This window comes from Ascidiella aspersa, chromosome 7 (assembly GCF_963924565.1).
Source record: "Ascidiella aspersa chromosome 7, kaAscAspe10.2, whole genome shotgun sequence".
Taxonomy (NCBI): Eukaryota; Metazoa; Chordata; class Ascidiacea; order Phlebobranchia; family Ascidiidae; genus Ascidiella; species Ascidiella aspersa.
Genome location: NC_139453.1, coordinates 8,904,305 through 8,930,114, shown reverse-complemented (window position 1 = coordinate 8,930,114; position 25,810 = coordinate 8,904,305). Strand labels below are relative to the sequence as shown.

At 35.1% G+C, this 25,810-nt stretch overlaps 5 protein-coding genes across 6 annotated transcripts in view; 3 read left to right on the top strand and 2 right to left on the bottom strand.

Moving 5' to 3' along the window:
• The first annotated feature begins 534 nt into the window (after window positions 1-534).
• LOC146137592 (pyridoxal 5'-phosphate synthase subunit SNZERR-like) lies at window positions 535-9,703 on the top strand. Its single transcript, XM_083393570.1, has 9 exons — window positions 535-598; window positions 1,232-1,332; window positions 3,085-3,165; window positions 4,034-4,154; window positions 4,694-4,824; window positions 6,270-6,392; window positions 6,881-6,956; window positions 8,428-8,606; window positions 9,446-9,703. Exons 1-9 carry the CDS (start codon window positions 577-579, stop codon window positions 9,506-9,508), a joined length of 897 nt encoding a protein of 298 aa, XP_083249696.1. The 5' UTR covers window positions 535-576; the 3' UTR covers window positions 9,509-9,703.
• A 1,270-nt stretch (window positions 9,704-10,973) lies between these two features.
• Window positions 10,974-16,104, bottom strand: LOC146137591 (vesicle transport protein SFT2B-like). The gene is made up of 5 exons (XM_083393600.1): window positions 15,972-16,104; window positions 14,502-14,603; window positions 13,290-13,451; window positions 13,037-13,072; window positions 10,974-11,676 (listed from the first exon to the last, which is right to left on the bottom strand). Exons 1-5 carry the CDS (start codon window positions 16,041-16,043, stop codon window positions 11,548-11,550), a joined length of 501 nt encoding a protein of 166 aa, XP_083249726.1. The 5' UTR covers window positions 16,044-16,104; the 3' UTR covers window positions 10,974-11,547.
• A 2,602-nt stretch (window positions 16,105-18,706) lies between these two features.
• LOC146137590 (U8 snoRNA-decapping enzyme-like) lies at window positions 18,707-19,900 on the top strand. Of its 2 annotated transcripts, none has more exons than XM_083394775.1 (5): window positions 18,707-18,879; window positions 18,937-19,059; window positions 19,127-19,242; window positions 19,315-19,461; window positions 19,553-19,656. In XM_083394775.1, coding segments are annotated over exons 1-5 (420 nt in total). In that variant the 5' UTR covers window positions 18,707-18,846; the 3' UTR covers window positions 19,554-19,656. The 2 variants fall into 2 exon arrangements, with proteins under 2 accessions (XP_083250901.1, XP_083250900.1); XM_083394774.1 differs by having other exon boundaries at window positions 18,710-18,879; window positions 19,315-19,456; window positions 19,553-19,900.
• A 3-nt stretch (window positions 19,901-19,903) lies between these two features.
• Window positions 19,904-21,536, bottom strand: LOC146137589 (palmitoyltransferase ZDHHC3-like). Its single transcript, XM_083394773.1, has one exon. It carries the CDS (start codon window positions 21,486-21,488, stop codon window positions 20,649-20,651), a length of 840 nt encoding a protein of 279 aa, XP_083250899.1. The 5' UTR covers window positions 21,489-21,536; the 3' UTR covers window positions 19,904-20,648.
• A 2,869-nt stretch (window positions 21,537-24,405) lies between these two features.
• The window catches only part of LOC146137588 (Golgi-specific brefeldin A-resistance guanine nucleotide exchange factor 1-like), a 38,592-nt gene continuing 37,187 nt past the window's right edge, over window positions 24,406-25,810 (top strand). Inside the window, exons 1-3 of the mRNA XM_083393453.1 lie at window positions 24,406-24,546; window positions 24,629-24,717; window positions 25,206-25,340. Coding sequence (XP_083249579.1) covers window positions 24,461-24,546; window positions 24,629-24,717; window positions 25,206-25,340 — 310 coding nt within the window. The 5' untranslated portion in view covers window positions 24,406-24,460. The remainder of the gene's footprint in view (window positions 24,547-24,628; window positions 24,718-25,205; window positions 25,341-25,810) is intronic.

Here is a 25,810-nt window from a genome sequence, read left to right as displayed (position 1 = left end):
TAATGTTCATTAAGAAGAATTAATCAGCACGCAAAAGCTGAAACGCAATGGTGTACAATGGTAAGGTTCATTGACAGCTGAAATTCGTTACGCAAGCTAAAATGCAATGTCATCACGCAAGTTTAGGGAAATTTGTTGTCTTAGCGGTAGATCGAGTTAAATTGTGAGAATACGTTCTTAAAATTCGTGATTATAGTTCAGAAATCGCGCTTGGCTGCCGTAAACCAACTTAAAGTTTCATAAGGCCTTCTATTTTTCACTTTAAATGGCCTTTATGTCAAAAGTCAGTTAGCGTTTTCTATTTTGCTCAAATTAGAACGTTCGTACAATGGAGCAGGATTAAAGTAATACATTTACTTGGTCATAAATTCATAAAGCATGAAAATAATAGTTGTCTGCACAGTCTTCTACTAAACCTTTAATATGTTATTTTTAAACATAATATAGTTTTTTTATAATTTACTGCTGGTCAAAGATGGCTTAACATAAAATGCAACATTGCTCCCTATAACCCTTTTCTGTTTTATGAAGGTTATACAGTCGTTTTGTTTTTGTTTTTGTTTAAATATAACTAACATGGAGCAGCAACAGGCCACAGGTAAGGAAATTGCGTCCATATCTCATATTGTTGGTTTTGTACGAGAGAACAAAAGTCTCGACTGTAGTTTTAACTGCATTGTGCCGGATAAATGCTTTGTCATGCTTCTTGCCGTGACGTATGTTCTTTTTTGGCGGGGCTGCTATTATATGCTCAACGGTTTTGTATGTTTTAATAACCGCTTTGTTTAGTTTGCACTGGATGCTTTAACCTTAACAACCTGGTTGCGCAAGACTATACATAAAATATTACAAGCTTACAGTATAAAACTTTACTCAAATAGCTGATAGGCGTAACTATTCATTTTAAGCTACTAAGTTAGTTATTTCTTAAACTAAACTTCAAAAGTTAAATCAGATAAAATGACACTGGTCTAGCGTCCTACCACACTTTGTCCTGGGGGTTAATGTTGCTAACATTATTTTGGTTTGGGTCGGTCAAACATTATATTAATATATTTATTCTCCCAGTTCATAATTTAAATTTTAAACTCGTTTCGCTACTGTAAAAAAGTGGTATGATTCTAGACCAGCGCCAAAAACCGTACAAATAAACTTTTGTTTTTACTCAGTTTTTGCACGAAAAAACATTTAGAAAACCCTCAATATTTAAACGCTCTTTGTCAAAATTAAGGGACGTTGAAGGTAAAAACCGGCTTCGCCCAGATGATGAAGGGCGGCATCATTATGGACGTTGTCAACGCCGATCAAGCCAGAGTTGCCGAACAAGCCGGGGTGAGAATTTTTGTAGAAACGCAAATATGTTGGCTGACTTGTCCTAACTGCAACCATATAGGGAACAGGGGACGTGGCGTTTTTTGCGTAATGTGCGAAAAAATGCCCTGAAATGTGCTCACTTTTAGACTGTGCGCATGACGCAATGTGCAGATTTCCACTGATTTATACATGTATTAGTAGAATTGGAGTTAGAAGAGTTGGAGCTAGAAAAGTTTTTAAGAGTAATAGAGTTAGCGTTAAAAGGGTTAGCGTTAAAAGGGTTAGCGTTAAAAGGGTTAGCGTTAAAAGGATTAGCGTTAAAAGGGTTAGCGTTGAAAGAGTTAGCGTTGAAAGAGTTAGCGTTAAAAGAGTTAGCGTTAAAAGAGTTAGCGTTAAAAGAGTTAGCGTTAAAAGAGTTAGCGTTAAAAGAGTTAGCGTTAAAAGAGTTAGCGTTAAAAGAGTTAGCGTTAAAAGAGTTAGCGTTAAAAGAGTTAGCGTTAAAAGAGTTAGCGTTAAAAGAGTTAGCGTTAAAAGAGTTAGCGTTAAAAGAGTTAGCGTTAAAAGAGTTAGCGTTAAAAGAGTTAGCGTGTTGTAGTTTAAAAAAGAGTCGGAGTCAAAATATTGCCTGTACATTTGTAATATCAACCACTCCAGGGTTTTTCGAAGGATAACGGTTTCACGTCAATAAAAAAATATTACGTTGTTCACTAAAATTGATTTTTGTGCCACATCTAGCATGGGCTGGTGACACCACAGTTTTATGTTTCCCTTTACGGTGCCAATGCCAGCGGTATGTCAGTTTCATGGTTAAAACTGCGGAAATTGCTTTTTTTTGTCGAAAATTGATGACATAATAGGGAAAAAACGTTGTTTCCGTTTAAATAGGTTCCAATTCGCTTTCTGGTAAGCCAGGCTCGTTTATTACAGGAAAATATAAGACATCTTTGTAAGAAATAACCTAAAATGGTTTATCAAACGTATATACAAACCATGGTCGTCGAGTTTAGGGTGCTCAGGGCACCCAAAACACCCCTAGTAGAAACGAGTTTTCAGCCCCCCTAAAATAATGATAAATCTACACACCAAACACGATTTTGAAGTCCAATATCCGCATTAATTCCGCCTGTTAGTCGGTTATTGCCAACAATTTAAAATACTTTTATCTTCTTTCCCCACTCCGCATATAAATTTATGTTTTCAGCGGCCATTTTGTGACGTCCTATTTTAAAAAAATTAAAAGTCGCCGTCTATGATACGAACCAGCATTTTTTTCAAGAAAAAAAATTCAAGATCAAGATGAAAACTGTGTTTATTAGGGCAGATTAAGAACTCTTAGTAGGTAGGTCCAGGCCAGGGCCATTTCGACACCATGTAGGCCGTTTTATGGATGAAAACTAATGGATCCGATCCTATACTGAAGTCTTTATCATTGCACAGGAATTTATTAATAACACAAAGAGGCTTACACAATTCGATATCTTAATTCGTTATTAAAAACAGAAACAGCATCAGTGTAAGTTAACATCATCGCCAAACACTTACAAGTAACTCACAATATGAGCTCCTACCGTTACAAGGTAGTAACACCAACTGCCGTAAGGAAAAATAGAACGTCAAGGCACCATGTGGTCAGCGATCTTTGACCGCAAGCAATAGAATGCTTACACAATTTAAATAGGCCATAAAGCACTAACATCGAAATTCGCTTTAGAAAACTCACTGTTAATCTTAACAATGGAAACTCTATTTAGCTTTGTTTTTTTTGTGCAGGCGTGTGCTGTGATGGCACTGGAGCGTGTTCCTGCCGATATTCGAAAAGATGGCGGAGTTGCAAGAATGGCCGACCCTAAGGTACACTCAAACGAAAAATTCCTTCGAATCAGATTCGTTCGTCAATGTAACTAAACTGCTTGACACGAGTATAAATTAGATTGTCAGGGTTATCCGATCACTTTCGCATTCCGACGCCGGGCCGACACGTTGGGTAGGCTACTGGAACCAAATGACGTTAACGCTGTGAACAAATGCCAAAATGGATCGTATCGAACCGAACATGATTAAAAATTGATTTAGCAGTAAAAAAATTAAGTTACCTTGGACTGATTTTTTTTTTTACTTTTCATTATAAGGAAAAATTTCTTGCATAGGATCACTAACCATGGTTGAAGACAGTGTTGTAAACAAGTCATTTTGAAATGACTTAAGTCCCAGTCAAGTCTTTTGTAAAAATAACAAGTCCCAGTGCAAGTCATCAGTTGCCCAAGTCAAGTCATTATTACAGCAAGTCAACTTTAATTCATTAATATAAAAATAAAACCTTTAAACTAATTATAGCCTACAAAGTTGTTTTACCTACAAAAATTATATATATATATGATATTTTGTTTAAAAACATTTCGAGAAAATACATTAATTTTAACCCAAGGTATTTGACAAAATGACTTGGGTCCAAGACAAGTCATTCATCCAAAAGACTTAAGTTAATTCAAGTCATTTGTGAATAATGACTTAAGTGCACTTGAGTCAAGTTTTTGACAAGTCGTTATCACACTGGTTAAAATTGGGAATTATCAATACTAGTCGTTTGGATCGAGAATCGGCTCCTGTCGATTGCATCAGACTTAACGGACTGTCATTCCCACGGACTTGATAGGCTCTTACGCCGTCTACATGTTTTTATACGGAAGCATGCAACTCAAGTTTAATCTCATTTTCGCAGATAATTAAGGAAATCATCGCGGCAGTTAGCATTCCAGTGATGGCGAAGAGTCGAATCGGACATTTTGCTGAAGCGCAGATAATCGAAACCCTGGGAGTCGATATGATTGACGAATCGGAAGGTTTGATACGAATAAAAAAAAATGAAAAAAATTTTAAAACAAAATTAAGGAACAAATAAATTTTTCAACGAAAAGGATTTTTAGTAACTTTTAGCTTAATTGTTTAGGCCGCTGTAACTGATCTTATAAAAACTCATATTTCAATAAAATAAATTAGATAGTTAAAACATGAACTGAAATGACCGTTGGCAATATTTAATAGAAAAGTAATAATTGGTGGCCTATTTTACAAATGTTGCCAGTAACACTGCATAGGGTAAATTACCTGATGTAGCACGGTGTGCGAAAGCTTGTAAAGATTTTAATACAATTTGTCGGTAGTTTCACCTGATTACCCTATTTAGAATTAAACAAATTCGACCATTTACAAAGATTCGTATGCGTGTTCTGTTACCGCCGCACATGACACTTTTGCTAAACAAAAATCATTCAGATTGCTTTAAATTAGTGGCCGAACAACAATGCTGTATATACGCTGCCAGCAGCAGTTTACCTTTACCTATTTACCTGCATGATTCGTGTCGTTTTAATTTTTACAGTTCTTACAATGGCCGACGAGGAAAACCACATCAACAAGCACAAGTTCAAGACGCCGTTCGTCTGCGGGGCGCGAAACCTCGGCGAAGCGCTGCGCAGAATATCCGAAGGCGCTGCCATGATCCGAACCAAGGTACTGTGGCGAAGCTAGTAATATGTGTCGGTAGACTTATGTATAGTGTTACTGGAGCCAAAACTCCCTAGTACGACTTCAGAAAAATAAAACGATTCGCGAGTCCAATCACTACGGTCGGTAATGCGTATAGTCATTCATTACAAACTTACCTTCGATACGAAAACTAGAGAAACGGGCATAATGATAAAAGTTGTGGTTAAGGTTTGTGGTGGGTTTTGTACCCTTTCACAAGCTGTCTATAAAGAAAGAGCTAACTTTAGGCTGGTACATTTTAATTTATCAGTTCATACCGAATCAGAGTCATACCCGATGCTAAGCGGTAGTATCGGTATTTGTCAATAATATAGGGCGGTATTGGTGCCGATTTGAATCCAAATTCATAGAGGAATTTCCTCAATGTTTTGTAATCAAAAGCAGCGATTTCTGTTTTAAAAGGTGATCTTCTCAAAAACAAAAGGTTAATAGCTAGAAGTAACTCAACTTCCTAACTCTAAAGCAAATTTTGGCCTATAATAACCTGAAAAATGGAAGTTTCAAATTCATTTTTTTTTGTAAGCATAGTAATGACGTCATTTGGTATCGAATAGGATCGCGATACTTTTTGTCCAAAATATCGGGTCTCGGTATCGGAATAAAATAATATTAAGTACCGTACATTCCTAAGTGTTAAACCAACTATCACCTATTTGGCTGTAAGACAAATTAACACACTGTAAGACAAATTAACACAAATTAACGCATTAACACACATAATATATCAACAAAGGCTGTGCAAGCAAACCAAACATCACCAACATTGTTATGAAGTTATCCAGTTATAATAAAACTGTTTAAAATATTATTTTTAGTAACAGTCTACATTAAACATTCAAGTTTCAAAAGAAACTTTTATAAAAATAAATCTGATTAGATATCTTTGCCATTTAACACCACATTAAAATCTTTATAAAAATCAGTAAGCTGCTTGGAGTACAAACTTATAGGAAACATTCATATTTAGCATTGAAAGAGTAGTTTAATAATTATTAGTAGGAGATGAAGTGAATACTTGGAGCCAAACTTTAACCATTTATGTTATTTCATGACAATAATGATCAATTACTTAATGAGCATGACTTTGTTTTGAAGAGAATTTACACAAAGAATAAACACTTTTTGTGTTGTTTATACTAAATTGCTGTTATTCTTGATTCAAATATGTTGCTTGTATTTGGTGATATTAGGAAGGAAAACAATTTCATTTAAAATGTTTTGGATTGTTGGAGTTGGCTGTAATATTTGGCTGTAAAATTATTAAGCTCGAAGTTTACCTAACTACCATAATATTTATAATACTGTTTTCAAAAACTAAAAATTATATATTTTGGACAACATATTGCTCGGGAGAAAACAAGCGAAATGTTGTGACTCCAATCTTGATTTTAGTCTCTTACTGTACACAGGGTGAAGCTGGTACGGGGAATGTTGTCGAAGCCGTGAGACATGCGCGTACAATAAACAGACAGATTCGCCAAGCTCAAGCCTTTGACGCCGATGAACTATATTCGTACGCAAAGAAATTGCAGGTTTGCTAATGTAAACTATTTCCTGTTTGTCTTGCCTTTATTTGCGCCAACTATACATCGTTGCAGTGTTTGTATGTAGGGAACTAGGCTTATAAATGTTTGAATGAATTGTACTCTTGGCGATATTATTGACAATTTGCCATTCTGTATAGTTCGGTGTGAACGTTTCGCATCAAAGGGACCCATGTGGTTTTTAACAGCAGATTCGCCCCAAACACTTTGTAAACAGTACAACGAAAGCCATGGCCGCAATCGTTGGTCAAAGAGAAGCTTCTAAAGGGCTAGATCACAGTTGTTTCATATATGTGTGTGTTTCTTTCACTAACTTTGTAGAAACACTGCTTTTACGATTTGTGCCGCTTTGTTTGATAATTGAACTACCTAATCGCCCAGATAATCTTTCGTCGCCTACAATAATTGAAGACAAGCTTGTGCCTGGGTAAAAATTGCTGTTTTTTCGTTTTACAGAAAGGTATTATTTTTTTAAGGCTCCTTACGATTTGCTGAAAAAGACGGCGGAGCTCGGGCGACTCCCAGTGGTCAACTTTGCTGCTGGTGGATTAGGTGAGAAAAACTTTGAACAAGACGTATCTTGTTTTCTCATTATTTTATATACCATGTATAGTTTGCACAACTGTTTTTCAGTAAGTATTTCACACCCTTAATTGTTTTGTCAAGAACGCTTTTACGAAAAAGGTGCCCTCTATAGCAAAACACCACGGAGAATACTAATTTCGGATTTTTCTGTACATTCGCCTTTTTAACTTGAATGGAACTCAAATTTCATATTTTCCGTTAATTCTGGGTTCGGTCCTTAAGTCGTTGACCTTAATTAACACTCCTCAACGTTTGCGTCGCTGTTTTACTTTCTTTACACTAATGTGCTTCACAAAGTTCCTCCATCGAGCCGAGAAGCAGCATGATGTTTAAAACAGGATAACTGATAATATAACGAATGTCGGTCAAACGTTACTCGTCATTGCCGCACAAAAATAAGAACCCAAATTTAAACACTTTTTGACATTTCACTTTTCTTCCAAGAAATATACAAAATCAAATATAGGCCTACTCGCTTTTCGGTCCTAGTTACGACTAAAAAACGTTTTCAGGTTTCTCTCGTATTTTTTAGTTTCGAACCCAAAATTTAGGGCTTAAACGTCTATGTGCATGTTACTTAACCTGAGAGCTGAATGGATCGTCAAACAAACTCCAGTCGGACTAAAGCTTCGGGCTTGCATTTTATTTGCCCAGGCTTAAATTACAGCGCATTTCGAAACTTCCTCTTGCAGGGGTGGGCAACTTTTTCTAGTCACTGGCCTAACCAAACTCAAAAACGTCTCTTGCGAGCCGTTAAATATTAACTGGTAGACTTCACGCATCTTATTATAACCGCAACGACAGTTAATCAGGATTAAATCTAGGGTATTTTTCAGTTTACACTCGTCGGAGGAACGAGATTTACGATTGAAATAGCCAAAAAATATGTGAGAAATGGCCTTGCGCCCAGGTTGTGATAAAAATCGCGGGCCGTAAGTTCTCCACCCCTGCTCTTGTGCCTTTCCGTCAACATTAGACTTGTAATGGACTTTTTTTTATCAGGAGTTGCCTTATCGCTTGCTGAGCAGCATTCGAACAACGCATAGCCTACGTGGCCTGATAGATTTTTAGTTTTACTAACTAAAGTAATAGTAAAATAAGGGGTAATGGGGGTAGTGGCTTCTTTTTTCCATTAGCGAAAAAGTAAGTTGGCCAGGAATGCCTGAAGTGTCAGTAATGGTTCAGGCCCAGTCCTCAGGACAACCATTCTCCCAAAGGGGGAAGGTACCGCCACTTGGAAGTAGGGCCCGAGTTTTTCTTTTTGGTTGTGGTGTAGGTAATAAGGTAATAATTTAAGTGTCAGTAAGGTAATACTTTACTATTTTACTAGCCCCAAAAACCCGGTGTTACCCAGAAAATAATGCCAGGACACAAGCCCCACAGTGATCCGGTTAAAGACCCCGTCAGGTAGTCATTTGTTGTCCTTATGTGTTTTTAGCCACGCCTGCCGACGTGTCCTTGCTGATGCAGCTTGGCGTGGATGGCGTGTTCGTGGGCTCTGGCATCTTCAAGAGCAACAACCCGGAAAAGCGAGCCAAGGCCATGGCAGAGGCAGTGGCCAACTACCAGGACCCTACAAAACTGGCACAACTAAGCGAAGACCTTGGCGACGCTATGGTACGAATTTTTTTATTAATTCTGTTTCAAGCAGGAAGTCGAGCCGTTTTACTTTTCCGGTTCAGGTTCGGTTCGGGTTCAAGTATTTTTTAGGAATCACGTTCAGTTCCAGTTTTGGCTTGGAGCAATTTAAAAGTTCCGGTTCAGCGCCGGTTCAGCGCCGGTTCAACCATCGTTATTTTAAAACCGGTTCATAAAGTTCCAGTTCGGATACAATTTAAGTTGCGTTAAATATAAAAATGTGGGTCAATAAATGTAGAGAGTATAACTATTGAATAGCAACTCGTATTTAATCATCTAAAAAATAAATAAAGTCTTATAAAATACAAAGTAAAATACAAGTTTGTGACGTCAAGCGCTTTCTTGGCGGGTTCGATTAAGGTTCAGGTTTTTTCAAATTATTCGGTTCAGTTCCGGTTCGGCTCCTTAAAATCTCATAAAAAATGGTTCAGGTTCGGTTACGGTTTGGAAAACCTTGGCCCCAAATCGATAAAAAAGTTCCGGTTAGGGAACTTAAGTTGTTAGGAGTTTTATCACGGGCAAGCAATGCTCTTTGGCGCCCAAAAGCACAAACCAATGCAACAGGTTAAAAAATAGCAAACAGACAAACCACTGATTCTCAAACTTTAATATAAACTTGCTTGGCAGCTCTTTGCGCTTTTTGATTAATGAAAACAAATTAATTTAACCAAAGTCATTTGTCCGAAAGACCTAGGTCAAGTCAAGTCATTGCTATAACGGACTACAGCAATTTTTGATTTGTAAACTGTACAGTATGTCCTACCCGCTTTACACTTAAATTTTGATTACTAGCGATTGACTATTGTTATATTTCATAGGTCGGGATCAACTGCGACGACATGAAGGTTAAATTTGCTGAGAGAGAAGCAAAGCGCAACTGATCAAAGTAAATATTCCATTAAAAGTAGGATGCTTATGTGGAATTCGGGTGCTATCTTATTGTTAAGCCAGCAACTTTATTCTGAGGTTGTAACGTATTGTTGTTTATTGTGTGTTTTGATCGTGAGTTCAACCTGTCGGCTTGCAATACATTGCTTTCTTCAAAAAACAACAACAGTCTGCATCTTCTGATTGAGCCGAGCTTATGTGTAGTCCCACATATAGTCGGTCACTGGGTTCACAAAAAAGTGCGGGTGTCCGAAAAATATCAACTCTTCACCCTGTATTTCCTAACCACTCAACCCTTTGGACCAAATAGTCTTGTGTGTATGCGGATCTGACATTTATTAAGCACTATCTTACAGAAAAATGAAAAAAATGATTTGCTTTGACTTAAATTGTTCCTCAAATAACTTTAGTTTCTTTCAAATGTTATTTGTATTTCTGAAAATAAGAATCAAAACTTTTTCTCAATAACAGAGTGATTTCACATTGGGCCTTCTGCATAGCATTCCAAAAATGTCAGGACGAACCAAAAAAATATATTTTGTTAACTGTTTTGTCTATATACCCTTTGTAGGCAATACACTTCTTTTGTACACTTTTTGTACAGTATATATATATTTATATACCCTTTATTTGATCCGGCAAACGCTTGTTGAAGAGCACTGATTTTGGCTGTATCTTAAATTTGTTTGCAGGTGACGTGACGTAAGTAACATTTTTAGTATCCCTGGCATCGGCGCAAAGTCTGTATTGTTTAAACTTCGGATCGAATTTACGATAAACCAGAAAGAAAATAAGATCATAGAATATTTTATCGGTTCGAAATCAACGGGTTAACATTCATAAATACAGCAACAAATGAAACCTCTATATACACTGATGTTTTCTTAACTGTAGGCAAAAAATAATGCAATTAAAATTTGAAGAAGTTGTGAATGTCCAACAAATAAAATACACCCTAGCCAAATTGAAATGGTTTGTTGATCTGATATGTGTATTTCTTCGGAATTTGCCAAACAAGTAATGCTTTTTCTCTAAGGCTAATTTACTTCATTCTATACGTGTTCACTAAAACGCAAAATGTCGTATCATCTAATATGATGTGATGTTCAAAATCAGCTAAGGTCATTAAAAGTTATATCGTCCAAGTTGGTACAAAAAGGCACTAAATCATCAAAGGCGATTCTACACAACACGAAAAGAAATAGTTAAAACGTCAACAGCAAATAATAAAGGCACACGAGCCCCCCCAGTCATGAAAATAATGCGACCGGATATTTCGCTACACATACTTCTAGGTTACGACAAAAAATAAATGTAATTGGTAAGCATTAAAAAAAACTTTGTTTGGCATTTTAAAGGAAATTAATTTTATATGTATTCCTAAAATATGTATTAAGATCGTGATTATTTTTGATGTGAAATGACCAATAAGAGTGTAACCGTCTTACAAGCGGCATAACACAGATTGATTTTATGGTAGTGAATTAAAATCAATAAAGCATTGGTTGCGATCTTGCAAAAATTAGCTGCTTGCGCTTTCAAAAGCTTTTAAATCGGAGATGACTGCTGTTAGAAAACAATCAAATATTAAACCGTAAATGGGTGCCCGCAATCGCATCTTATCATACAGTACAGGGAAATGCAATGTCAATTCGGGATGCCCGAAAAAGCCGATCCCGATGCTAGTGTGGTATCGGTGCCAATCCAATATCAAACTATTGAAAAATTTTTACAATTTCCTCCTAGAAAGATAGTCTAGTAACTAAACTTTTAACGCTAAAACAAATTTTGGACAGTTTGAATTTCCTAATAGAACTTCGTAAGGACGTTATTTTGTATTGGACCGCGATGCTTTTGGTCAAAAATGTAGGGTATTGGTATAAAACGTAAGGCATCGGACAATCGGGCATCCCTTAACTTAAGCCAATGGCAGAGAACAAACGGAACACAGAAGTGCGCGAGGGGCGACATCGCTGCTTTTCTTTTCGGCGCTGGGTCTAAGGAAGATGACACGAGTAATGTATAGGTTGGTTTAGGCCAGGCAAGCGCCGAAGCACTTCTTCACGCCGTCCCTCGCGAATGGAATGTAGGAGATGGAGTACCAGGTGAAGGCGAGAAACTGCAGCACGCAGAACAACAGGCAGAGGCCGCCGTTCTTCCACTGGTGAAAATAAGTAAGCTAATTAGGCTGGGATCTGACCAACTCACCGTGGCGAACCTTAAAATCAGGGCTGGGAGTCGGACTCGGGTCTCTAGTAAGGCTTAGACTCCTGAGTCCGACGTGCGCAGTAACAATAAAAGAATAGCAAATGAGGGATTTCTAAAAATCCACCTTAATTTAGTTACGTAAATTGGTGACATACATGCTGTAGAGTCGGGGCCGGATTCAGGAGTTGGTTCTTAACAAACTTGTTGTTCGTTTTTTCAGTTGCCCAGTTAAAGGGGCGAAGTTCCGTGTTTAACGGAAATGAAAATACTGAACCAAACATCTATAAAACATTTTTGATTTGCAGGACTTTTGGAACTTTACGCACACCAAAGTTTTATATTTGGGCACAAGTTTAGAAATACAAAAGGCCGATACTCGCATAAGTAGGGTTGTTTTGTTGAATTCGTCACGCTTCTAGTAACGATACTTTTATATTGGTCACGAATATACATTACTCTTTGATAAAAAAAGATTTAAAAAGTGAAAGCACCTAACTTCCTAATAGTTCTACGAATACGTAAGAAAACACATAATGTTTTGGAAAATGTAATACCACCATGTACGATACACGTCTACCTCTGCTAATTGCAAAAAACATTTTAAATGTACCCACGGCATAAATAATTGAGCACTTTGGACAAATTGATATGCCATTATCAGCAGGTTCTGCATCTAATGCATGCAATACAACTGGCGTCTAGGCTGGTTCTTTAAAGAGCTACTGGAGGTTTGAAAGTGTTTTTGGTGGCAACTAGGATTGTTCTTATACAAGTTGTCATGTTTTTGAGCCTAAATTAGTGAAATACATTTACAAACGGTTTTAAATGTAAAAGAAAAACCTTATTAAGCCATTTCGCAGGTCATTAGAGCTGTTTTGATTAAAACATAAGCTTGAAAGCAAGAACAATAATAAATTAATGATCAGGGTGGCAGAGCTGTTCATCACACAAAAAAGGCCATAAATCTGCCATTACTTTAACGGTTTAAAATTATTAAAAAAACTATAAAATTGTCCCTTTTTGTGGACAAAAATCGTAAACAATGGACAAAATTAATACTTTTTAGCCAATTTACATAATTATGGACAATGGGATCGGTATCTGTGATTCATTATGTGGTGCACAGAAGCAATAGTGAATACGAAACTGAACTTAGGACTGACAAAGACATACAAGCAGTTACATTTAAAACAAAAGTCTGCAATGGTGGACCCCTGGTTGGGAATAACTGCGCTAGAAACACGAAAAATTGAATTCCAACAAAGTGTTGCCTATATGGATACCAGCTGTATAACTATATTTGTACAACTTACCCAAAACGCTGCACATAATGTGAGGGCAATCATCAACTAAAAAACACAAGAATAGAATTAAATTCACTCAGGCGAGAATTATTACAAGACATTTATAATAGAAATTGTTTGTTAGCTGTTTACTTTAATTTTGTATAAATTCTATACACTTTTTACCAGATAAAAGCATTTAAGCTTTGCAAAATTTAGATATTAATTGACAGAATAATCATAAACATGTAAACGATTTTTGGGGGAGAAACTAAGTACTTACAATCATGATAATTGTTGCGATTATCCTGGTTTCTTTGAACATACTTTTCAGTTGACTTAAAGGACCGCGCAGGAAAAACGTACTTCCAATTGCACAAAAGGTACCCAACGAATAAAGTATACCAAAGGCAACATAGTTGACGAAGAATATCATGATTGATCCCTGTAAAGCATAAAAAGTAACATTTCTTTAATTTATAAAAATAGAAGTCTATTTCTTTAAATAGTTTAGGTAGAACTTTAAATATATTAATCATACAAACTTAAAATTTTAGTATAACAAAAAATGCTGTGTTGTCAAAGTGGCCCACTTATAAAACAAATGTCTACTTTAATAGCACTCTGTGACCTCAAAAACCTTTACTCGCCATACATACAGATTTATTAAGTCGCTTACAAAAAGTTTCGATTGAATCTCTACATTGCTAAAAGCCAATAACTAAATATGGTATAAAGCTGATATGAGAGTAAAGTCACCATTACACTACATATAAGTTAGTCATTCCTTTACCCAGATTTGTGTCCTGAAGACTATTAAATAAAAATAATACAGGACCTGAACCATATTTACACAAAAAATTGTTATTAAAGATGACTGGCGAAATTATGACTAGTGTTTGGATTTTTTTACAGCAGTAGATATTTTTGGATGCTAAAAGCAGAGTCAAACTGTTTATAAAAAGAATATTTATTTCAATTTCAACATTCAATACATAACATTTCTAATGCTGCGAAATAAACCAATTTTATAAAAAGTAATAAGACTATATAAACAGAGACCAGAGTTATTTAGGTTTTTATTGTTTTTAATTAATTCAAAATTATATGATTGCTTGATAAAAATGAACTGTTTTGAGTTGGACAAAAGTTTTGAGTTGGACAAAAGTGAATAATATAGCAGTAGAAGTTTTTGTCAAAAAGATGAAAGATGTTAAACTGTGATTTGCCTTTAGCTTTAAATGTAATCTCAAAACTTAAACTTTTGAGGTTACACTACATTATAAAGTGTTACAATGATGGAGAGAAGTATTCCAATGCCGCAACAAGCAATGAACCCTTTCATCCTTGAATTTTCAACCAATTTTATAAAAAAGTAATAAGACTATATAATTAGAGACCAGAGTTATTTAGGTTTTTATTGCTTTGAATCAATTCAAAATTATATGATTGTGAGGTTACACTTTTGAGGTTACATTACATTATAAAGTCTTACAATGATGGAGAGAAGTATTCCAATGCCGCAACAAGCAATGAACCCCTTGATCCTTGTTTCCCAGCTGAGGGAAGGACACATGCTCTCACCACCTCCTGTGACCTATAATAAACAAAATGGAACTTATAATCTGCCATGCAGCAATTTCCTGTGATACTCCTGCAATACTGCATCCTTAGCCAATAGATTAAAGTATATAAACGATCGGTTTAGAAAAGAATATTATGTAAAAACATTATTATGTGACTGTGAGTTCACAAAAAAAATTGTGTTCTGTAAAAAATGCACAAAAATTTATTCAGTTTCTTGTCAGAAAGGCAGGCAAATAAAATGGCAGTAGTACTTGTTCTGTTAATATTTTTGAACTGAATAAACCAAAAGTCCAAACATACAAGACACAAACCATTCAAGTTTTATAGATCTATGTACCAGGCTAAAAGTACATCAAATAAAAAAAAAGTTTTGCATAATAGAATGTGCTTGTGGTTGAAAAGCACTGAGTAAAAAAAGGGTGCAAATTATTCATGTTGCCAAAATTGGTCACAATTTTTTGATTTAAATTAGTTGTAACAGCACCTTAAAGAGTCTCAAACTGACTTCACAGCATCATTAACAAATAATAAATAATTATGTTAAAAGCCGCAAAGGAACATGACACACCAATAAATTAATAACAGACCAACCTATATATATAAAACAGGGTATAGTTATATGTTTGTTTTTTTATTTTTTGTCATCCGCATTTTACCCAACATAATTTACAATTTTCGTTTTTCCTGGACAAAAATGGTTTATATATATTTATAACTAATTAACAGCCCATATGATAAAATAAATGTAATCACTGCCTCGGCCTAAAATATACTTTCAAGCCACGTTTACTCCTGTGGTAGTTATGACCTTCAGGTTACAAGTTAAAAATATTATATTGCAATTTTACTTTAATTTTGTTAAACGATTCTCTGCAGATTGGGAGTATAATATTGCCAACATTTTCAAAGTATGCAAATGATTCAAAAATCTAAAGATAGCATTCCTGAATTGTATTACTTTATTCATAGACTTTAGGTTGTTAATTAGATTTTATGTCCATAATAACCAAACAAGATCAATTTACTATTCAATTCAGAGTTACATGTTTAAATAAATAAAATATATTGCAACTTTTATGTACTGTGTCAATCTTAAAATGAGATAACCATGTCAGATTTAGTTTAATGCAAACGATTGAAATGTATTTGTAAGTTTATTTCAATGAGTAAAATAGTAAACATTCTTTATTTAACACTTAACAGACATGCTGTATATTTAAAAAAAAGTTACAACAATTTAAAATCCACTATATGTGCCTCAACATGCCATGCGAATACTGCCTAAACACACAAACACATGAAAATGATGACCAGTGCCATTAAAAGCATGGCATTAAACTTAGGGGGAGACAGAATAGACTTTCTTAAATGAACTTACATTGCCCCCTAGAATATTAGCTTCTTCATCATTTTCCTCCTCGCCATTAAAAACCTTCCGCAGAGAATCCATTTTTTTGTTAACTCAATTACAATCTAGCAATTTAAGTTAGGTTTGTTAACTATTGCTACCTGAAAAATATGATCGTTTACCGGTAAAGACGCTTTTTTGGAATGAAATACTTGGCCAGGACTTAACATAAAATTTAAAATGTATTTTATTCTCTGATTTGATCTTTATGGAACTTTATTAAAATATAGGTAATATTTCAAAAAAAGAGGTAGACCCTATATTATAAATTTATTCACCACCTTTCTGGAATAGACATGCTATAAGTTAGTGTTGGTCAACCTTTTTCTGCTGTGATCCAAATACTAAATGCAAATTTAACAGCAAAGCTTGGGCCACCTAATTCTCTTCACTAAACTTTTTGTACGCAAACAAACCATTTGCAGAAACAAATTCGAACTTAATTGATATGAGCCATGTGTATATATTGCATCCACAAAAGGTAATGAAGCGATCTTTTTCAGAAACCAATCAGATAAATCTAACCATGTGGACTACTTGATTTCGGGACCCAACCAATTTAAACAGTGTCCCAACTTTGGGTCGCGAGAAACACTGAATATAAATGATTATTTTGTTTAGTAGAGAATATGTAAGAATATGGTAGTTAAATAAATCGCATATAGAGTTTTGTGAGTGATTATTTTTGTTCTGCAATATTTTACAGGAATCATTGATTTATTTAACACACTAACAACTTTCCCTACAGATGAGGACACATTTGATTGGCAAATAAGAATGTCACAGTCATAACAAGGTAATTATAGTCATAATGCACTATATTACTGGTAGAAGGCAGTTTTTTTATCTCTAATTTAGCATATAAATTTCATGAATAACTTTGTTTCAGTTGTTTAAAAAACACAAATTACATCAAGTGGTCTTCAAAACAGAGGTTTCGCCATAATTGCACATTTTCAATGTTTCTTTACTTGAACAATGCCTAAATTTGTTTCCAAGACATATTTTTGCAAAACAACATATTATAGTGCCGGTACCACGTACAGCAAATGTGGGGAAACAGGTGCAGACAAAACAAAACACACCATAAAGTGCAACACTTAAACCACAATAGCTCATCCAAAACTTTGATAAAATGCTATAACAGTGAGCCCATTTTTACCAACAGCAACCATTAAGGCCAAGAATGACAAATTTGGAAGCTGTCAAAGCTAAAAGTGAATTGGACTTGTTTGGATTAAAATCTTTTCTTGAAAAACATCGCCACCTAATAAATATACACAGGAAAGATACAGTACTTGAAAGTCATTACTACACACCTTCTACAGAAAGCAGGCTGGTACACCACCATGTGAAACTACACTAAACAACATCATTTTAAAGAAAAAGAGATCAGCCAGCTGTAATATTGCAACCGCGATAAAAATGGTTGACTACACTGCCATGCACTTTTTTATACATACCGACGCAACAAGTCCAGACTCTCCGCCATCATCTTCTTGGCCATTTAAAACTCGACGTAACTTGTCCATTTAAACAGCTAGACCTAGTGAATTATAGTTTAAAAATCTACTCAAGAGTAAAAATGTTGTATGACAAGACAAAGTTGACGCCGGGTCTAGAATCCTACCACCTTTTTTAACAGTAACGAAGCAAGTTGTCAAAATTTAAATGCAAGGAAAAAATAAACATGGGAGAACAAATATAGTAATCATACTTGATCCACCCAAACCCAAACTTGCACCCTAATCCAAATAGTATTAGAAATACAAACCCCCGGACAAAATGTGGTAGGATTCTATAGAACGGTGACCATAAAGTTTAGTATAAAAGCTAAGAAGTTAGAACTAAATAACACTAATTAGTTCTTGACTGATCAAATCAAGATAAATCGTAATGCTTGTAAATACACACAAAATAGGCGGCAAAAATATAACAGTATGGGTCATGGGGGTCGTAATCTTAAAAGCTGTATTTTTTATTTTAGGTTAATAATAGTATAGGGTAATGACAGCCACTATATAAAGACAAAATGTATTGAATTCAAAATTTATTGAAAAGCTTTCGCACAACCGTACTTTATCAGGTCAAACTAGAAATGGAAACAATTCAAATGCTATAGTATAGTTAGAGATTCAGATTGGCATACTAACAGAGACTCCTACTTCTTCCGCATACAATAGTAATATTTTAACACATTACTTTCTTCAGCTTTGTAATATTTCAAACGATTTTTGACGAGTGGTTATATTTCTACAGTACTATCGACAAAACGTCTTGCCACATAACATGTTGTAACTTGTAATGTGATCGCTGTAATCTCTTGGTCGATTTTTCCATCAGTGCATTCTTCCTATAGCCATTGAAGCGAATCAGCTAATTTTCTCCAGCTTTTGATCAATTTTAATTCTACGCACCAAGTTTCACATTGAAAATTTGTGCTAAAAAGTCACTACCTTTTATTTTGCCCATAGCAACAGCCTAGAGTTGTGGAAATGTCCATTAAGTCTCAAGAAGAACAACGGCTTAAGGGTCATGTGACATAATATCAAGATAATTTCTTGGTCAAATTAAGCTCGAGATTTTTGCATAAAGCTATGTCCGTGTCGTTCGGCGTGATGTGACAACTGACAATATATCACGCGGTAGTAGTACCGATATAAGAATGATGTCACACATTGGGAAATTTCACCTCCGATTGTAATTCCGTTGCTGCGATTGAAAAAAAGTGTTGAAAATTTTAGAATGCTATCCGTCGTTTTTTCGCCAATGTCGCACAGACAGTCGTCAGTTGCGTTTCAGTCATTAGCGACGTACCTCACTTTTCACTGCACCTTTAGCTAAAATGAACAGCTCAACTAATAGTCCGTGGGCTCAGGTACGGTCAAACTTTATTTTTGTAAAAGCAGTCAATTTTACCAATTACTTTTTTCAGGACGGAAGATTAACGGACAAGAATGGCGTTGACCCGAAAAAACGGGCAGCAGTTCACGCCTTTTTGTATAGCAAATCCACGGCGGTTTTGTTTGGCAAAATTGACATGCGATATGGCGTTATGGTAATTAATATTTAATAGGATAAGAAGATTTTCGCCATTTGCTGTATGCTTATTTTGTTGTTTTTAGATGGCACTACGCTTTGATGGAAAACTTGGGTTTCCTGGTGGACTACTTGAGCAAAATGAAAATTGTGTTTGTGGTTTAAACCGGGAGCTTCATGAAGAGATTGGCATGAATGAGAGGTATACTTCCAAAATGCCAGACTGTGATTTAATTTTACAAATTAAAGCTTAAATGCCTAATTTCGTTTTTAGACTATTCCTGGATGAAGACAATTACTTTTGCAGCTGGGATAATCCTGAAAGAGTTAATCACTTTTATATTAAAGAATACAATCAAGAAGATTTCCATGAGATTGAAACAAATGCAATGAAGTCCAGAGACTGGGGTGGCGAGGTATAGTAAGGAATATTTTTATAGTACACACATTAAAATGTTGAAAACTCTGTAATACCATGAACTGACAAAATATTTCTGAAATTATATTTTTAGACTTTAGGAATAATTCGAGTCCCACTGCAAAAGCCGTTTCACACCAAAGGACCAAAAAGAAACCCCCTGGCAGAATTTTTCAAACACAATTTTGTTTCCAACTCATGCGAACAGCTGATTGAAGGCATCATAAAGGAAGGGATATTCTCCAGAGAAGAGATGGTTTCGACATGGACAGAAAGCAGAACATAATTCAAATCAATTAGCTTTTTATTTAGAATAATGCACATGTGAACATTGAAAATGCACTTAAAATTATGTTCATTTTGAAGGTTTTAAAATGACGTGATTTTTTACAGTCAAGCGTAATTTTAAAAGGAAGAATTAAACAACATTGGTTTGTGCCTAGTGGCTGTTTAACATTGACCACATACTCCACTGTTGGGTTTAACATAACTCCTTAAAACCATTAAAGCTTGTGATGAACAAAATCTACTAAAAAAAGTTTACACTAGTATATAAAATAGAGTTATTATTCAACACAAACAACGGGTAAAGGGTGACTGCATAAGGACTAGTATCTCAAACAAAATTTAATTTTAAATAGTTTTGTTGTGGAAAAAATGGTTAACCATGATAAATGAATAAATCAGGTGATTTACCAACCGTATTAAACAATTTAAAAAAAATGTATACCGGGCTTAGAAGGGGGTAGAATAGGTTTTGTTATAGCCAGCAGTTTTTCACTGCAGTAAAGGCTCATTCGATCACACAATATTTAATATCGAGGAGTCACAATAATTCTGTGAATTTTTTGCTAGAAAAAAGGCACAGAATGTACAAAAACAAACCAATCCATTAATTATTAATAACTCCATTTTGGTCATATTTGGTTAAACATAACTAACTATATACTTTGTTGTTGGGTAGAGTAAGCAGTTAAAATCATACAACTTGAAACACAAATTAAAAACCATAGTGCAATTTAAACTTGCAAATATAACAAACATGTTTGACAGCATTTGTCTTTGCATAACAAAGGCTTTAACAGCACACACATATATCCACATAGATATAATATTTATGTATAAATTACAAACAGTACAAAAGCGCTAAAAGGCAAACAGAAAACTGCATAAACTGGTTGTCATGTGCATCATACAATATAGTCATAAACGTCTTCTTTTGCAGTTATTGGATCAAAGCAAGGAAAGAACCAGTCATAAGAAAACTTGTCGCCGAAGACTGACTTAATGTTTAGCCACTTGTCCCCTTTGCCCCAATGTTTCTCATTTTTAAGTTGCTCAATGCCGGTTTCATTGTAGCATATGGAGTGCATTTGTGTACCAAACATAATAAGAGTGAAGAGAAAAAAGAGAAGTCCTTCGAATGTAAGAGTAACGAGAAATACAATGGTTGTGGGTGGTGAGTATGCCTGGCACTGTTCCCACTGTGAGCCCAAACAGCGAAGAAAATGTATGGTCACCATCATTAGAGCATGCAGCGAAATTGCTGCTATGTAAAACGTGAAAAGAACAAAGTACTTTTGGTTTGACTCCCCCACACAGTTATTAATCCAGGGACAGTGGTGGTCCATCTTTTTGATGCAGCGCTTGCACACGCTACAGTGATGTGCACGATCAGGCTTGATGCTGTAGCACTTGGCACACTTGTAAACAATCTCTCCAGGCTGCAAGTTCAGGCTTTCAAGCTTCTCTTTGGTGGCGTTATTACGCGGTATAGTCCCTGGGTCTGTGGTCATGGATTTGAAGTGAGAAGCTAAGGCCAGAAAAGCAAGGGCGGAAAATAAAAGCAAATTGAACAAGCTGTACCCCGGATCTGTTGTAATGAGTGGTAGCAACATCACAACGGACACAACAAATTCGGCGTAAAGTACAAGGCCCCAGGTGATAGCAACGCAAATCATACCACAGATGTCCTTGACCAACCACAGCTCTCGGCCGTGAGTTAGAAAATTGAGGAGGCGCAACTTCATTTTGCTTCACCTTTTTAAACGGATTTATTTTTTTATTACATGCTACACAACACCTAAAAATGAAAACAAAATTAGACATTTGAGGGGAATAGTGAGTAGTAACACATAAAATAATAACATTCTAATGAATAAAAACAATTAGCCTTTAAACAACCACAGATTCTGCATTATAAATAAGTACATGAAAAAAGTGACTTTGGGTGGGTCAAGTATTATTTACATTTATTCTCCCAAACTTCCTTGTAATTTCAATTTTGACAACATGTTTCGTTACGGTAAAAAAAGTGGTAGGATTCTAGACCACCGCCAAAAAAGTTTATTGTGGAAATTCTGTAAAGACTTTTGTACAAATAGGCGATGTGCAATGGCATATTCTAATTTTATGGCACTTGACCCTACCGCACCTAAATGCTAACTTGCACCGTAACTCAAAAATTGTGCGTTGATTTAAAAATGTTGGTAGGATTCTAGACCAGCACCCAAATGCCTAATTTTTGCTTTATAAAAAGGCCTGAACCTAAAAAATCCTGAAAAAATATTTTATTCATGCAAAAATTACAATTATAAAAAGTAAAACAAATAAAATACAAATTTGTGTACATTTTTTAGATCTAAATTTATTTATTGTGTTTGTACTAAATGGGGCCAGTGTTATCAAAGTAAGCGGGTTTGTTCGGTTCTTGCGGATAACAAAATGAATAAATCTATATAAACTGTAAAAAAACGACAATTCACAATCGCACAAGCTAATCGATAATCAAGACATTATATACAGTTATGCTAATACGCTAGTGGCTTGTCGCCAAAAGTTAATGTCTGATCAATCGCGCATCAAAATCCTTAAAAATCCAATCATCAATTGTAAAACAACTAAAATTACAAATACAAATGAACATTTTGAAACTCTTCTTTTGTAATTCAATACTCGCATTCATTATTCAACAACCTTCTAAAAATTACGCATTCCCGACATGTACATAGAATACTAACATCTTATCGTTCAAAATTTGGTTAAGTCATAAAATTAGCTTTCGCAGCTTTGTACAAAGTTCCTACGCGCTTTATAATTCTAAACCACTGATCTAAAGTTTTATCAATTTTATATGTAGTTGCGCAAATCAACAAGGTATGACCAAGCAAAATGTACGGCCAAATCTCTAAAATTGTTCAAATTAATGCAATGCTAGTCTTATTTCTTGCCTATGATTAGCAACAGCGTTAAAAACTCTTTGGTTAATATAGTTACTTTAACCTGAAAACCGAATACAGTTTTTACTGCTAAATGTAAATTTTGATATCAGTTTAGATCTATTCTTGTCGTACATTATGTTGAACGAGAGAAAACGAATATATATAAACAGACAGTTTTTATAGTAAACATTTTGCTATTTTTATTTAGAAATAGTTTTACAAATTTCTGAAAACCGATCGAATGTGCGATGTAGACACAAAATGGATGACAAACTAGTTTATGACGTAATAATAAAACGCCGGCAGACAAACGCGTATCTTCTAATACGTTGCGTAAAATCCGTCAACAGTGGAACATAGTGCTATTGTTCTGAGTTATTATTTATACTGGCGTATTTCAAACCTTATATAATGCAACATTTAGGCACTACCAGATGTTACAAACTTACATTCAGTTGCACTGTTTCATTGATTTTTTGCCTGTTAAATTGTGTTGCTAATTAGCTAAATAGCAAGCTTAAACAAGAAATTACGTAGAACTATCGAAGGAAATAGCGTTTTCCGAAAACTCCTGCAAGGATTAATCTCGCTTTTTTTAAAGTTATCATTCTGTATGCTTACTAATTGCTGTCAAATCAACTACACCCGAATTACTGAAAGTGAAAGTATTATTTGACAAAAAAGGTTAATAAACATAAGTTTTTGTACTGTGAGATGACAAATCTCATATTGTCAAAGATTAGTGCAAACTTTTTACCTGATTTTTTGCAAATTCTTCAATAACTGGCGAGTCAGAAAAGTTACTTTACTGTGTCCGTATTATTATTATAATGCCATAGGTTTTATGACAAAGATATCGGACCCTGATTGCAATCCGGCCAGTCTGGAAAAGATGGCAGATCTTGACGATATCTCGCGGGTGAACAGCCAAAAAATCTGGGTGACCGGGTGCAAAAAAGTGCTTTGCACTTTCAAATTTCCGGTTGCACTTTATGATTTTTCAATGCCCTCCGTAGGGCATACATATAAATAAGGGTGAACAAGTGTTTTTTTGTAGTTACAATTTTTTTTTCACCTTTCAAATTTCACTATTAAAAGGCTGTAAAAACTCGCGGGTGCACTTGCCATACTTTCCACAGTGGAAATCCGTTACCTTCTCGCCAAAGATCTAAATTTAGCATGAGATGCTGCCCAAAACCATGTCAGTGAATTCATTTGCCACAAAATATTGTCGTCCTACGATGAAAATTATCCCTTTTAACACATGACAATTTTAAAACTAGTTTTATGGAAATCTTTGGTGGCAGCAGATTATGGAATGCAATCGGATATCGGAGAAGGATTGCAACCTGGAAAAGACTATAAATGGGGTTTATTACTTCGGGTAACTTACCAATGCAAAACATATTAACCCAGATTGGAAAGTCTTAAATCCACTGCGCAGTTTCCCACTCGGTCACTGTGGAGTCGCGCATTTCATGTAAAATCAACGTAAAATGATGTCAGCTGTGAAAAATGCGCTAAACTTTTTTCGCACTAATGGTTTACAGCATAGTACTCCTATTTCAGCCGTGCAAATTTTGCAAATAACGTTATTACAGCGGCGCAAATTTGGGTGGAAATGTTATTCCAGCCAAGCAATTTCAAGCTGCAAAACTGTCTCCTTTGTGCAAAATCCAAAGTCTCCAATCTGGTATTAAACTAATGCTGTTGTTTAGTCATAGATGCAATATCATTATTGTAATTAAATAAAGTAGAGTTTCTATATATTTTGTGCCAAAATGGCATTTTCCCCTCGTGTTCGAGGAAAATACATTGTTCTGGGTGAAGTTAACATTGTTGTCACAGCTCTGCGCCGCAACGTTAGGTAATCTATTTTTTTTTGGTCGATTTAAATTTGTAGTTTAATTAGTTGCTTTGCAAAACTCATTTGTTTTGTTACTATGCAGGTGGGCAACACACGGAACTCAAAGCGATCAGGAAGATTCAATAATATCAAGTTTCAACACTTTGAAGAATGTTCTCAATCGTTGCGATTGTACGTATCACTTTCTTGATTTACTTGTAGTGAATTAATTTTGTTAAAAAAGTAAAATATCACTCACAAAATCACAGTAAAGCTTTAATGTACAAAGTTAATAAGCTAATGTAAATGTATTATTGCATAGAGAGTAAATGATATATATTTTTTTAACTTATACAGATAACCTATACTTTTATGTTTTTGTCAACCGATAGTAAACAATGCGCTTTGCACTTAATATCCCTTTTTCAGAAGGGCTCAACAAAATTTATTCTATCAATTGTACTGGAAAATGTTGATTCAGATATTTTTTTTGCAATAATTTGTTCACTTTTCTGGCTGATTTTTTAGTCGATATATTATATTCGCCAGCATTCTGCCAAACGGTCTCCAGTATTGCATTTTCATCTATGAGAATGGCCAAAGAAAATTTAGCTTTACATAATTATTTTTTAATAAACTATGATGTAATTTTAAATTGGTTACTTGCATTTGTTTTGCAGCCCTGTCTGACTTACAAGAGCCATCAATCTTCCTCACTCCATTTTTGGATGTTATCAGATCGGAAGATACAACTGGTCCTATAACTGGCCTCGCACTATCATCAATGAATAAGTTCCTAGCCTACAAACTTATCGGTGAGAAACATAGTTACGCACTATATGGAACAGTCACTAACGATCACTCGCGACCCGCCCAAACAAAACTGCACTTGCCAAAAATAATATTGGCTTTTTTGTCTGTCCAATATATTGCTTTTACTAATGATTTCCCTGTGTCTTCTGTCACAGTGCAATTTAAAAAAGTCTGGTATGGCCGTTCTAAGTTATTTTACAGGATTATGGTTGTTTTATTATTTCACGAACATTCTTCTTGGGCAATTTACACCATAATTAGTCATCAATCTCAGGCGTTTAATATAGTAATTTATCGCTGATCAACAAATTGAGCCCAGTAGGCATGTTAGAGTAAAATATTTAAATTACTTTTTGCTTTAGGGCATTTATCAATTGAGAAACTGGTTGTGGAAGCGAGTGCAAAACCTAAACCCAAAAAGGGCCAATATCCATTTGTTTTCTATATATTTGATAAAATTGCATTGTAAAAA

Bases quoted from the DNA above. Each gene is read 5' to 3' on its own strand.
- LOC146137592 (XM_083393570.1), top strand. From the start codon at position 577: ATGGAGCAGCAACAGGCCACAG. The intron at 3,166-4,033 runs GTACACTCAAAC...TCATTTTCGCAG, and splicing joins CAAGAATGGCCGACCCTAAG to ATAATTAAGGAAATCATCGC. The intron at 4,825-6,269 runs GTACTGTGGCGA...TACTGTACACAG, and splicing joins CTGCCATGATCCGAACCAAG to GGTGAAGCTGGTACGGGGAA.
- LOC146137591 (XM_083393600.1), bottom strand. From the start codon at position 16,043: ATGGATTCTCTGCGGAAGGTTTTTAATGGCGAGGAGGAAAATGATGAA. The intron at 13,452-14,501 runs GTAAGACTTTAT...TATGCTTTACAG, and splicing joins GAATACTTCTCTCCATCATT to GGATCAATCATGATATTCTT. The intron at 13,073-13,289 runs GTAAGTACTTAG...TGTGTTTTTTAG, and splicing joins TCGCAACAATTATCATGATT to TTGATGATTGCCCTCACATT.
- LOC146137589 (XM_083394773.1), bottom strand. From the start codon at position 21,488: ATGAAGTTGCGCCTCCTCAATTTTCTAACTCACGGCCGAGAGCTGTGG.
- LOC146137590 (XM_083394774.1), top strand. From the start codon at position 18,847: ATGAACAGCTCAACTAATAGTCCGTGGGCTCAG. The intron at 18,880-18,936 runs GTACGGTCAAAC...TACTTTTTTCAG, and splicing joins CTAATAGTCCGTGGGCTCAG to GACGGAAGATTAACGGACAA. The intron at 19,243-19,314 runs GTATACTTCCAA...TTTCGTTTTTAG, and splicing joins GAGATTGGCATGAATGAGAG to ACTATTCCTGGATGAAGACA.